At 33.4% G+C, this 14,925-nt stretch overlaps 1 protein-coding gene across 1 annotated transcript in view; it reads right to left on the bottom strand.

Annotated features, from left to right (window-relative positions):
* LOC123699388 (b(0,+)-type amino acid transporter 1-like) overlaps nt 1-11,898 on the bottom strand; it is a 29,523-nt gene extending 17,625 nt beyond the window's left edge. The window contains exon 1 of the mRNA XM_045646343.1: nt 11,791-11,898. Coding sequence (XP_045502299.1) covers nt 11,791-11,830 — 40 coding nt within the window. The 5' untranslated portion in view covers nt 11,831-11,898. The remainder of the gene's footprint in view (nt 1-11,790) is intronic.
* Nucleotides 11,899-14,925: the final 3,027 nt, after the last annotated feature.

The raw sequence follows: 14,925 nt of genomic DNA on the forward strand, positions 1-14,925 counted from the left end.
ACTAGATAAAAAGGTAAAGCACACAACAAGTGTGCATTTACCTCTAATAGGCAAGTGGAAATTAACATTAAATTCGCAAAGCACGATGTAGTTCTGAATTTTTGGTATGTTGTTTGGATCAGTTAGGGTGATGTAAATCCCAATTTGCAACTTCGAAAAAGTTGTGCTCGCTGCGCACCACGTGATAAACTGCGAAAATTTTGGACTTTTTTCACTTTTTGCTCTAAAAGTCATAAACTATGCGTTTCCGACAAGTATCATTCACTACATAAATTAAGATTATTAAACGTATTTCTAACGTTTTGGTTGAAACGTTTAAATTAAAAGATGCGTGAGCTGCGTTCTGAATATTAAAACTATAAAAATAAATAGAAGATGGAGAAAAATGAACAGTGACATAGTGAACAATATCGTATTGGCCGCTAGTGTTTGTTCGGTAAAATTATACACCATTAATCTCGTTGATTTTAAATCAGGTTGTAACAAAACATTGAGCATCCTGTTCGAGTCATCAGTCAGATAGTACCTAAGTATGTTTAATTACCCACTCTCTTCCCACTCTTAGAATTGTTTAAAAATCGTTCTAATAATTGATGATAAAAACTCATCTTTTTTTTAGATTTAGGTACAGCATTAAAAGGCTTTATTAATGACAAATGATGAAATAATATAAAATAACTAAATAGCTGGTAGCCGAGAAGTCAAACGCGCCTGCTTCGTGATCGGATTATTTCCATTTTTTTAAGGTTTTCAACAAAGACATAGTTATTCTTTACCAATTTAACAAAATGTGTAAAATTAAATATTGAGCAATTGCGAATGTTTCATTGATAATTCACGCTTTCCTTGAATCTTTTTAATCTAATCGAATTTTACAGCGAAATAAAAAAATACCGCATCGTTATCACTATGACGATCTTGTTCACTCGATGAAAAATCAAATAATGTTAAGAAATATAGGTACCTACTGCTGCTGCTGTTCCGCATCTCTGTTACTGGCAATTCAGAAAAGCTTTCACCTTTTTGAAGAACAAAAAAATCACTGCCATAAGTAAGTAGTTATGTGATCCAAATATCTAATGATAAAAAATATATCATTAGGTTTCAGTATTGTTTAGGATGAATTACCTCAAATACAAACCATCATTTGATTTTGATGATGAAAGTCCTTGAAATTAATCTCGATAACTGGACAGTCTAGGTGTAGGAGCTTTTCATTACCTCTTTATATTCTAGAAATAGACAGAAACAAATACATAGCTTCTAGCAGTTTGGCATTGTTACTGTTGGCGAATTTGTCATATTGCTGATATAGAGCGAAATTGGTAATTATCGTAATTGTGATATTAGTATTTATTTATATTGATCATAATATTACATAGGTAACGCCGGTATATAGACTTACTCAAGTAACCCGAATAAGCAGGTAACACAACACTACGAAGAAGACCCTGTTCATATAGAGCGTAGGTAGCTAATTGTTATTATAATTATGTATTGTTCGGAATCACAATAAATACGTATTACATATAATATAAATTGTTAACCTGTGTTAATAACTAACCCCTTAAAATCATGTTATGGTGATTGATTACGAAGTTACTGTTGATTATGATTGATTAACTGTTTAATAAATTATCCTGTCATAATATTGTCTATAATACTAGCTTTCCGCCCGCGGCTTCGCCAGCGATTTAAAGAAAAACCCGCATAATTCCCGTTCCCGAGGGATTTCTGGGATAAAACCTATCCTATCTCTCAAGTTGGATCGAACTGCACATGGTGTGCGAATTTTATTATAATCGGTTAAGTGGTTTAGGAGTCCATTGAGGACAAACATTGTGACACGAGATTTATATATATTAAAATATACTAGCTTACCGCCCGCGGCTTCGCCCGCTTTCTCTAAAACGATTTGAGATTTAAACTATCCTATCTCTCAAGTTGGATCGAACTGCACATGGTGTGCGAATTTTATTATAATCGGTTAAGGGCCGATTTTTCAATGCTCGGATAAAACTTATTCGACGAATAATGTATAAAACTACCATTTTAAAAACGTATTCTAATTGCCCGTATTTGACAGTTTACGTGACATTTTAATATTAGCGTGTAATACTTTATTGGACGGATAAGTTTTATCCAAGCATTGAAAAAACGGCCCTAAGTGGTTTAGGAGTCCATTGAGGACAAACATTGTGACACGAGATTTATATATATTAAGATGTAGTTAGATACCTACTAAAAATATTGTGCTAATAGTAGTTAAGTTTGTGTATTTGAGACGTTGTAGGGAATAATCTCTGGATCTACTGATTACTGAACCGATTTTAAAAATTGTTTTACCAATGGAGAGTTACTTTTTTCGGCAATGTTCTAGGCTATATCATATTTCATTTTTATCCCATGCCTAGTTCAATTAGAAAATTGAAAATTATGGTACCTATGTTAAATGATTTTTAATGAAGATTAATGTTAATCTACTGCACCTCTGTTTGAAAGAACCTAACACCTCAAAGAAACCATATCTTGCGGAACGTAACAATACCAAATCCCTTATAAACCTGTGATTAAATTATAAACATTATAATTCTGTGAATGCCATTAATAAATAAATGAAAACCTGTGATGGAAACCAAACACTACTTTCGAATTATTGCTACGCAATAAGTTCGTGCTTTTTAAAACTTTACGTTCCTTAGCTTTTAAGTTTTAATTACCTATCAACGAAGATAACAAAATAATTTTTTGAATAAGAACCTGAAAAAGGGAATTTTCGTAATGATTTATTTTTCAGGTAAGTACATATTAGCTCTACGTATATAAATACGTAAATTTGTAAACATTTCTGGATGAATGATTATTGCTCGTTCGTGCGAAACCAATTAACGGATTTTCAGGATACTACTTAGGAACCAAACACAGATCACAGAAACTAAAGGGATTGAACCGTCCGGCACACCTAATAGCATATAAATTTAATATAGTCGCAGTCAAATTAGGAATTAAAGAAGCTTGGTGCTGGAGGCTCTAGCAATAAAATAATTGGAATTATTTAAAAACAATAAGTTAGAAGGTTGGTAATTATGTAGGTACTTTCCTTCCCCATTATTATGTAGAATTGTATTTTTCATTTCGCGGTATTGATGAGTAAGTAAACGAAAACTTGCATTCGCATTGTGTTACAAAATAATAATATGATAGTGAAGTAAACCACGCTGACTAAGCAAATTTAATACCTTGTATATGCTATTAGTTACATTTTATATAATATTCTTTTAAAAAGTAAGATGTGTGTGTGTTGTAGTGATTTTTATCTTAATTTTTAAATTTTATTACTTTTAGATAAGCTATAGATTTAGATCACTCTCTCAGATGGAGCATGACAACCGCCCGTCGCCCTTGTCAAAGAAAATACGAAATCAAAAACAAATACGTCGCTGCACCAGTGCTATAGCGCATATAGTGTCATGCAATACGTCAAAAAGGGTTTGCAATTTTAGTAAAAAAATGCCGTCTTGTGATAATAAAACGCTGTAAAATTTGTTCCCGAAAACAAAAAAAAAGATAAAACATCGTTTCACAGGTTTTCTGTAGATTATTTGGCTGATTTATTTCTTTAATACGAATAATAATTTTACAGATATGAAGGAATACAAAACTTCAACGTATGTTGCCAGTATTTTGAAAATGAATTTTCCATTTTTATTGGTAAAATGGTAAAATGGTTAGAGGATCTTCAGGGTAATGCTGTTGGATTTTTCGATCGTGAATGTGATTATTTGTATAGTGCACTAAAGGTTCATGATAATTATTAGATTATTTTAATTACATTATTTTGTTACTTTTATAAAGCTTAAAAACGTCATAGTCGTTTTCGCTAGCGGTTTAATTTATGTGAACTCCATGATGGATATGATGAAAATAAAACGTCTGTTAAGCTAGAAAGGTCAAGTCAGCAGAATCACTCGTATTACATTTCAAAATTTAGTGCTGATAACAGATATTTGGTGCTGTGATAGGGGGACTAAAAATGAGAATACTGCTAACTTTTCATAAAGCTAGCAGTGTACCATTTGTGACCGCGCTATGATACAGTTAGAGCGAGGGGCACATCTGCTAATAATTTAGTGCTCAATTAGTGCTGCCTGTACAAGCAAACAGATATTTCAAAAAAAAATTATCAGTTTTTAAAAATGAGAACACTGCTAACTTTTCATTAAGCTAGCAGTGTACCATTCGTGACCGTGCTATGATACAGTTGGAGCGAGGGTCACATCTGCTAATAATTTAGTGCTCAATAAGTGCTGCCTGTACAAGCAACCAGGTATTTAAAAAAAAATTGTCAGTTTTTAAAATGAGAACACTGCTAACTTTTCATTAAGCTAGCAGTGTACCATTTGTGACCGCGCTATGATACAGTTGGAGCGAGGGGCACATCTGCTAATAATTTAGTGCTCAATTAGTGCTGCCTGTACAAGCAAACAGATTTTTCAAAAAAATTTTTTTTCAGTTTTTAAGTATACATAACTGCGAACATAACGATACGAGCAATCATAGAGCTGAAAGATCACTTTAGAATCGGTAGTGGTGAAATTCATTAGAGTTACTAATTAGTGCTCAATTAATGCTACCGGTAAACCCAGAAAAATTACAAAAAAAAAAAAATCATTTTTCATCTGCCCGCTAAGAAAATCGAAGATTTTCAAAAGTCGAAATGTCCGCAGTTATGTTTACTTAAAAACTGAAAAAAAAATTATATTTTTGAAAAATCAGCATTAATTAACACTAAATGAGCACTAAATTTTGAGATATAATACGAGTGATTCTGCTGACTTGACCTTAATTTGAAAATCTTCGAATTTCTTAGCGAGCAGTTGAAAAATGATTTTTTTTTGTCATTTTTCTGGGTTCACCGGTAGCATTAATTGAGCACTAATTAGTAACTTTAATCAATTTCACCACTACCGATTCTAAAGTGATCTTTCAGCTCTATGATTGCTCATATCGTTATGTCCGCAGTTATGTATACTTAAAAACTGAAAAAAAAAATTATATTTTTGAAAAATCTGTTTGCTTGTACAGGCAGCACTAATTGAGCACTAAATTATTAGCAGATGTGCCCCTCGCTCCAACTGTATCATAGCGCGGTCACGAATGGTACACTGCTAGCTTTATGAAAAGTTAGCAGTGTTCTCATTTTTAAAAACTGATAATTTTTTTTTGAAATATCTGTTTGCTTGTACAGGCAGCACTAATTGAGCACTAAATTATTAGCAGATGTGCCCCTCGCTCCAACTGTATCATAGCGCGGTCACAAATGGTACACTGCTAGCTTTATGAAAAGTTAGCAGTGTTCTCATTTTTAGTCCCCCTATCACAGCACCAAATATCTGTTATCAGCACTAAATTAGCACTAAATGAGCACTAAATTTTGAGATATAATACGAGTGATTCTGCTGACTTGACCTTAATTTGAAAATCTTCGAATTTCTTAGCGAGCAGTTGAAAAATGATTTTTTTTGTCATTTTTCTGGGTTCACCGGTAGCATTAATTGAGCACTAATTAGTAACTTTAATCAATTTCACCACTACCGATTCTAAAGTGATCTTTCAGCTCTATGATTGCTCATATCGTTATGTCCGCAGTTATGTATACTTAAAAACTGAAAAAAAATTATATTTTTGAAAAATCTGTTTGCTTGTACAGGCAGCACTAATTGAGCACTAAATTATTAGCAGATGTGCCCCTCGCTCCAACTGTATCATAGCGCGGTCACGAATGGTACACTGCTAGCTTTATGAAAAGTTAGCAGTGTTCTCATTTTTAAAAACTGATAATTTTTTTTTGAAATATCTGTTTGCTTGTACAGGCAGCACTAATTGAGCACTAAATTATTAGCAGATGTGCCCCTCGCTCCAACTGTATCATAGCGCGGTCACAAATGGTACACTGCTAGCTTTATGAAAAGTTAGCAGTGTTCTCATTTTTAGTCCCCCTATCACAGCACCAAATATCTGTTATCAGCACTAAATTAGCACTAAATGAGCACTAAATTTTGAGATATAATACGAGTGATTCTGCTGACTTGACCTTAATTTGAAAATCTTCGAATTTCTTAGCGAGCAGTTGAAAAATGATTTTTTTTGTCATTTTTCTGGGTTCACCGGTAGCATTAATTGAGCACTAATTAGTAACTTTAATCAATTTCACCACTACCGATTCTAAAGTGATCTTTCAGCTCTATGATTGCTCATATCGTTATGTCCGCAGTTATGTATACTTAAAAACTGAAAAAAAATTATATTTTTGAAAAATCTGTTTGCTTGTACAGGCAGCACTAATTGAGCACTAAATTATTAGCAGATGTGCCCCTCGCTCCAACTGTATCATAGCGCGGTCACGAATGGTACACTGCTAGCTTAATGAAAAGTTAGCAATGTTCTTATTTTTAAAAACTGATAATTTTTTTTTTGAAATATCTGTTTGCTTGTACAGGCAGCACTAATTGAGCACTAAAATATTAACAGATGTGCCCCTCGCTCCAACTGTATCATAGCGCGGTCACAAATGGTATACTGCTAGCTTAATGAAAAATTAGCAGTGTTCTCATTTTTAGTCCCCCTATCACAGCACCAAATATGTGTTATCAGCACTTAATTAGCACTAAATGAGCACTAAATTTTGAGATATAATACGAGTGATTCTGCTGACTTGACCTTAATTTGAAAATCTTCGAATTTCTTAGCGAGCAGTTGAAAAATGATTTTTTTTTTTGTCATTTTTCTGGGTTTACCGGTAGCATTAATTGAGCACTAATTAGTAACTCTAATCAATTTCACCACTACCGATTCTAAAGTGATCTTTCAGCTCTATGATTGCTCATATCGTTATGTCCGCAGTTATGTATACTTAAAAACTGAAAAAAAAATTATATTTTTGAAAAATCTGTTTGCTTGTACAAGCAGCACTAATTGAGCACTAAATTATTAGCAGATGTGCCCCTCGCTCCAACTGTATCATAGCGCGGTCACGAATGGTACACTGCTAGCTTTATGAAAAGTTAGCAGTGTTCTCATTTTTAAAAACTGATAATTTTTTTTTGAAATATCTGTTTGCTTGTACAGGCAGCACTAATTGAGCACTAAATTATTAGCAGATGTGCCCCTCGCTCCAACTGTATCATAGCGCGGTCACAAATGGTACACTGCTAGCTTTATGAAAAGTTAGCAGTGTTCTCATTTTTAGTCCCCCTATCACAGCACCAAATATCTGTTATCAGCACTAAATTAGCACTAAATGAGCACTAAATTTTGAGATATAATACGAGTGATTCTGCTGACTTGACCTTAATTTGAAAATCTTCGAATTTCTTAGCGAGCAGTTGAAAAATGATTTTTTTTGTCATTTTTCTGGGTTCACCGGTAGCATTAATTGAGCACTAATTAGTAACTTTAATCAATTTCACCACTACCGATTCTAAAGTGATCTTTCAGCTCTATGATTGCTCATATCGTTATGTCCGCAGTTATGTATACTTAAAAACTGAAAAAAAATTATATTTTTGAAAAATCTGTTTGCTTGTACAGGCAGCACTAATTGAGCACTAAATTATTAGCAGATGTGCCCCTCGCTCCAACTGTATCATAGCGCGGTCACGAATGGTACACTGCTAGCTTAATGAAAAGTTAGCAGTGTTCTTATTTTTAAAAACTGATAATTTTTTTTTTTGAAATATCTGTTTGCTTGTACAGGCAGCACTAATTGAGCACTAAAATATTAACAGATGTGCCCCTCGCTCCAACTGTATCATAGCGCGGTCACAAATGGTATACTGCTAGCTTAATGAAAAATTAGCAGTGTTCTCATTTTTAGTCCCCCTATCACAGCACCAAATATGTGTTATCAGCACTTAATTAGCACTAAATGAGCACTAAATTTTGAGATATAATACGAGTGATTCTGCTGACTTGACCTTAATTTGAAAATCTTCGAATTTCTTAGCGAGCAGTTGAAAAATGATTTTTTTTTGTCATTTTTCTGGGTTTACCGGTAGCATTAATTGAGCACTAATTAGTAACTCTAATCAATTTCACCACTACCGATTCTAAAGTGATCTTTCAGCTCTATGATTGCTCATATCGTTATGTCCGCAGTTATGTATACTTAAAAACTGAAAAAAAAATTATATTTTTGAAAAATCTGTTTGCTTGTACAGGCAGCACTAATTGAGCACTAAATTATTAGCAGATGTGCCCCTCGCTCCAACTGTATCATAGCGCGGTCACGAATGGTACACTGCTAGCTTAATGAAAAGTTAGCAGTGTTCTCATTTTTAAAAACTGATAATTTTTTTTTGAAATATCTGTTTGCTTGTACAGGCAGCACTAATTGAGCACTAAATTATTAGCAGATGTGCCCCTCGCTCCAACTGTATCATAGCGCGGTCACAAATGGTACACTGCTAGCTTTATGAAAAGTTAGCAGTGTTCTCATTTTTAGTCCCCCTATCACAGCACCAAATATATGTTATCAGCACTAAATTAGCACTAAATGAGCACTAAATTTTGAGATATAATACGAGTGATTCTGCTGACTTGACCTTTCTAGCTTAACAGACGTGAAAATAAAGTGTCCCGTATTCTCGACTAAAAACTACCGCTATTCGTATTCATAATATATGTATTATGAAAAATAAAAAATAATATATTAATTATTATAGTTAATATTGAAACTTTTTTTATGTAATTTATTTAATAAAAAATTGAATACAATTTTTTTGTCCATATATAACTTTAGTAGGCAGGTACTTTATGTAATAAAAGAATTTAAATAAAAATTAAAACTTGACTTCTCATTTATGTATATAGCCTACGTCACTACCGCCACTAACATAATAATTCAGATCATTGCAATGAAACCTCACAACTCAAAATCGGTCCAACGGTTTATACTGCAGGGCGTGTCAAAGAAATATTATACATACATCCATAAACTCGAAAAACATAACCCTCTTTTTTGCGTAGTCGGGGAAAAATTTGGGAAATTTTTTCAATATCTGGCAACATTACACGCACACAGAAGCACCGTCCATGAACGTACAGTGCAGCGGCGAAATGACAGCACACATAGCTTTATTGAAAATGACGATAAATTATGCGGTTTAGTTCGGCAACGCTCCATCTGTCTTTTATTTTGTAATCTAAGATCACTCTATTTTTGATTAGTCTTATTTCAACGTCAATGATAAAAATATATGTATTTTTAATTTTGTAAAATATCTACCCGCCTATACCACTACATGATATTGACTGTAATCCATCAAATCCGCAAACTGTGTCGATACTTATTTGTGATTTGAACAAGGACTAAGTATTATTTATCTTATCTGATCATTATATGGAACAATAAATTTCTTTATTGAAGACCGCGATATGATATTTACCTGAAGGAGGTACCTGTCTATCTTTTTTTTTGAATGTGTTATTCAATTGCTCTATTACTTTATTTAAATTATGACTACGAAACTAATGAAGAAAATGAATGATGAAGGATCAAGTTATAAGTCTTGATCCTGCATCATTCATTTTCGAGTCGAGCCAATTTAATAGGCAACATTTGACGTCTCTCTCGTATCAACGACGTCTACAACGTCTACCTCTCTTCGAAGATTAAAATCACAGATTAAAATCTTCGAAGAGAGGTAAAAACACACTGTTCTGTGGGTAAAAACATCGATTAATGTGAAACTGTGATGTGAATTAATCGATACGGATTGAAACATTTGTCAATCGAACTTGAAACACATGTCAATTTACAAATTCCAGTTCCAGTTTTATACTTTCTTCCGTGAATAAAATAAGACTATAGTCTCTACATATTAAAAAAAACGTAACGCATTTATTAATTTATGATTTTTTAACCGACTTCAAAAAAGAAGGAGGTTATTAACCGACTTCAAAAAAAAGCAGGAGGTTATCAATTCGGCCGGTATTTTTTTATGTATACGTACACCGATTACTCCGAGACCGATTTACGTGATTCTTTTTTTGTTCGATGCGGGATGGTGTCGAATTGGTCCCATAAAAATTTTATTCGGATAGGCCCAGTAGTTTTTATTTTATGAGCAATTTTGTCTGTACTCGATGACTTAATTGAAATGTAACAAGTAACTTTGATTCACTTCCCGGTAACCGATTGAGCTGAAATTTTGTATACGTATGTAAATTGGATAGCGATGAAACATTATCATGACATAGAGCTGATTTGATGATGGAATCGGAAGGTGGCCATAGGAACTCAGTAACATATTGACTCAACTTTATCGAGTTTGGGCTCGTTTGATTCGTATTTAAAAAATACTCTAATAAGTATTAAATAAAAATAACTGCGTTAAAAACAACCGACTTCAAAAACTTTTTTTACTTTTCCGTTTTTGAAGTCGGTTGTTTTTAACGCAGTTATTTTTATTCATAGAAATCTAAATAACAAGACACAGTGCCTTGTTATTTAGATTTCCATGTTTTTATTGGAGTAACGTCTCTGGTATTTAAAAAGAAAAAAATGTTTATTGACACAACATTGTAGCAACGTCAGTTCTTTAAATCAGAAATTGTTTATTGTGTTTAGAATGGTTTATCAGTAAAATCAAATCTTAAAATTACTTGTATCGGTCATTATTATTAAAAATACCTATGCCATCGTAATTGAAAAAAGTTAAGCAAATGTGCAGTTCTAAACAAAACGAAATAATATATTATTCTATGTCGTCGTTACTAGGTTACGTGGTTGAATTTTTTGATCTACTATAATAACTATCTAGGAGGTGATATTTATTAAGTCTAAAGGTTGTATATATTTTAATTATTCTTTTTCTTATCTTTGTTACCGTGGACCTATTTCCAGGACACAATGAGAAAATTGTTATGGAAATCGAGCGTGACCTTGAATGACCTTTAGATACCTACATTAAAAAGCTCTGACACAGAAATTAATCCATAATTCTTTCACAAAAAAAAAATTTCTACTTTATACATACATGCTAAAGTTTCATCATGTTTAGTGTTTAGCTCGTATATTTATTGATTCTTTTATATCGGTTTATGTTTTATGTTGTCTTAAATACCTAACATACAAAAATTATTTTCCCACATTCTTAGGTGATATGGTAGTTAATATAAAGAAATATAGGTTGACAGAATTTTTTGATTTAGTTAGGAGTCAGGAATCTAACAATCTAATGATGAAAACTCACGTGGTGTTCAAGGTCATAAAAAGTACACGAGTGCATTATTGGTTTTCGATTGATTGTTTGCGGCATGGATTTTCTAACTTTGTGAATAAGTACATATTATACTATATTATATATTATATTAAATAATTATATATATTATTAACAATAATTATAATATGGATACTACAAGTTTACTTAACTACAATACATATCCAGAAAATAAGCTATATTTTAAGCTTTTGAAAATTTAGACTAGGCTTAGGCTGAAAATCTGTCTGTAATTGTATTTTTTTAATGTTAAAAATCTTGTGATAGAGTCTTATTTTTATCTTAAATATCAAACAGAAATCAAATACTAAGTAACTATTAACTTTTTAACCATTATTTATTGGTTTATGATCAGAATTCAGAAACTAATGAAATATATTGCATAGAGTAGAAATGGCATTTGAAGCTTCAGATGTCTGAGTGCTGCTCTCCGTTAAACGATCTATCCGATATATATATTTGTACTTACTTAGGTATATATAACATAGGTACCTATCCCATCACTTACCATTACATGCAATCGCAGGCGGCTGTTCATGGTGATGCATTTCTCGGAGCACCGTGATGCGTGTGAAGGATCGCGCCCTTTCATGTCACAAGCGAGACTGAACGAAGCGAATGCCTAGTGGTTGCCTGAAACAACCTAGCTTCCCCGTACCCCCGCCCCGCATGCGCGAGCTGAAAGTAAAGCCCTTGTTCTTCTGAATCACACTGCTTACGTACTAATGAATGACTGCGATGAAATACGAGGTGACGTTCGCGTATGTGTACAGTCTAAACTTTGGTATTTATAGTTTCCACATGACCGATCCGATACTTTTTATTTGTGCGATCCCTGAATATGGAAAAAATACATATCTGCAGACTGCAGCTAGTCTACGTACTAGAGACACACGTAAGAGTTTTTGACTGTAGTAAGATACTTACACTATATAATATTCAATAAGTACCTCACATCTTACTACCTACTATTGATAGGTAACTACAATTCCTGGCGTGTGGTAGACAAATACACGTTTATTTTTTATGAAATGTGATAATTTTGTTGCGTTACGTCACGTATAACGGACACGTAGGTAATAAACAAATTATACAGTACGTATGCACAAGTTAGTGTATTGAGAGACAGTATGAAGATTGGAGGTATAGTACCTATGTGGAGCAAAATGTAGAGTGTAGAAGTACTACGCTGCTACGCTGTGTTCTCTCCTTTGAACTTCGTGTTAGTATATTCTGTAGGTAGGTACATACATTCAATTCTATTAAGATAGAGACACCAAATCTTAAATCTAAAAAGATTTGCGCTAAATTAATATAATGTATCTCAACTTGCAGTCAAATACGCTGACTTTAATTTCATAAACCTACTAAGAAAATAATTTCGAATACATGTCTCTATTTAACTGAAAAGTAGTTTGGCTTATACAGGGTTACTTGAAAAACACCAGCAACCTCGTAGGACAAGATAGCTAACATCATAAGTAACAACATTTGTTCTACGACTTTTGGCATAACGCAATAAATTATTTTTAAATGATTTTTTAAACTTTTATTGTACTCTCCTAACATTTGTAAGTCTATGTTCTATTCATTATCGGATGGTCGACGCGAGTCGCGACACCCCCTTCCCCCTCTCGTTCGCTTCTTGTTTACGTAATTTTTGGGAGGCGTAGAGTTTATAATATTCAAACGAAAAATTAAATGAATAGGTATTTATTTTTGTATGAAAATAAAATCTAACAAATTTTCAAAAGTCGTAGAACAAATGTTGTTGCTTATGATGTTAGCTATCTTGTCCTGCGAGGTTGCCGGTGTTTTACAAGTAACCCTGTATTTTCAGGCAAAGCTTTCCGAGCATGAAGATTTAATAGGTTGCAAATTTGCATTAATAAATCCTAGACTGCATTGTATATTGAAACTTTGTCTAAAAATGAAACCAGTGCAATGGTAAGAAACCAACAGTGTGAATTAGGTCACGTTCGCTTCACAGTAGACAGTAGACACCAATATAGCATACACATAATTATTATCAATTTCCAAGACCAAGAGGTATATGTATAGGTAAGTATATGTATATCAATCACTGAAGTGTCTGCTTATTAGATATCTGGAGTTACTAGGGAATGTTATTATGGAACTTGGTAGAGCAAGCAAAGATGTATGTGGGCCACTTGATGTTTGTGGTAAACTGTAGTGTCGCTGTTGGTTACAGTGCTTTTAATGACTGATATATTATACCCTCTTTTTTCGGAAGACCCCAATGTAATATTGAGGAAGAGTATATTTTATAGAATTTACCTAATTCAGATTTGGTCTGGTAACATCTAATAACAGCGTCTTGTAGGGTACCCAATACCCATACCTTTTTTTGACCCCTAATAGTAATATGTACAAACTGTGTTCTAGGTCTGTGTGTTAAATTTAGAGAAATTGTGATTAAATTCTTATCTAAATCATCCAAGTACAAAATACAAAAAATAGGTTTAATAGACGGCTTTAGGAAATGTTAATGTTTCTAAGTACATTATTAAAAATTAACTCAAATAATTATTCCTGTGAATTATACAAACTGTGTTTTTTTTTTGCAATACGAACACATACTTTATTTTGCCAAAAGTTAAAGTGCGTTGACGAAGAAAAATCCATACTTATATTATAAATGCGAAAGTAACTCTGTCTGTCTGTTACTCAATCACGCCTAAACTACTAAACCAATTTGCATGTTTGGTATGGAGATATTTTGATACCCGAGAAAGGGCATAGGCTACCTATTATTGTGAAATATGTACCACGGGCGAAACCGGGGCAAACCACTAGTAAAAAATATAATCATACTCTACATATCTTAATATATAAAAATCTCGTGTCACAATGTTTGTCCTCAATGGACTCCTAAACCACTTAACCGATTATAATAAAATTCGCACACCATGTGCAGTTCGATCCAACTTGAGAGATAGGATAGTTTAAATCTCAAATCGTTTTAGAGAAAGCGGGCGAAGCCGCGGGCGGTAAGCTAGTATATTTTAATATATATAAATCTCGTGTCACAATGTTTGTCCTCAATGGACTCCTAAACCACTTAACCGATTATAATAAAATTCGCACACCATGTGCGAACTGCACATGGTGTGCGTTTTATCCCGGAAATCCCTCGGGAACGGGAACTATGCGGGTTTTTCTTTGAAAACGCGGGCGAAGCCGCGGGCAGAAAGCTAGTATATATTATATATCTTTATATATATACGTGTTCTCCAGTTTGATTGTTATTAAAAGTGCCATCTAGTGGTACTTACTAAAGTTTTGATAACAAACTGATCGCAATAGTGTCCATACATTGCCGCTATTGGCTACTAGATGGCTCTGCACGAAATTAATATATTACTAATAACAATAATTTCCTCTCGGCTCTCGATAAAGGAATTTCATCGTGCAATAAAGGTAATGTCATTGTTATAAAAATAAAAAAAACTAGCAAATTGATACTTGAGTAAGTAGGTACCTAGTCGAATAGTGCCTGTGTGACTTGTGTGAGATGAGGTACCCACTCGCCCACTCCACTCAACTTTGCTGTGTGCCAGTTGCCCAAAGAGTATAATGTATATAAAGGGCACAGTTGCCACTCAAGCAGACGGCAGACAGC

The sequence above is a fragment of the Colias croceus genome, chromosome 2 (genome assembly GCF_905220415.1).
Source record: "Colias croceus chromosome 2, ilColCroc2.1".
In the NCBI taxonomy this organism is placed as follows: Eukaryota; Metazoa; Arthropoda; class Insecta; order Lepidoptera; family Pieridae; genus Colias; species Colias croceus.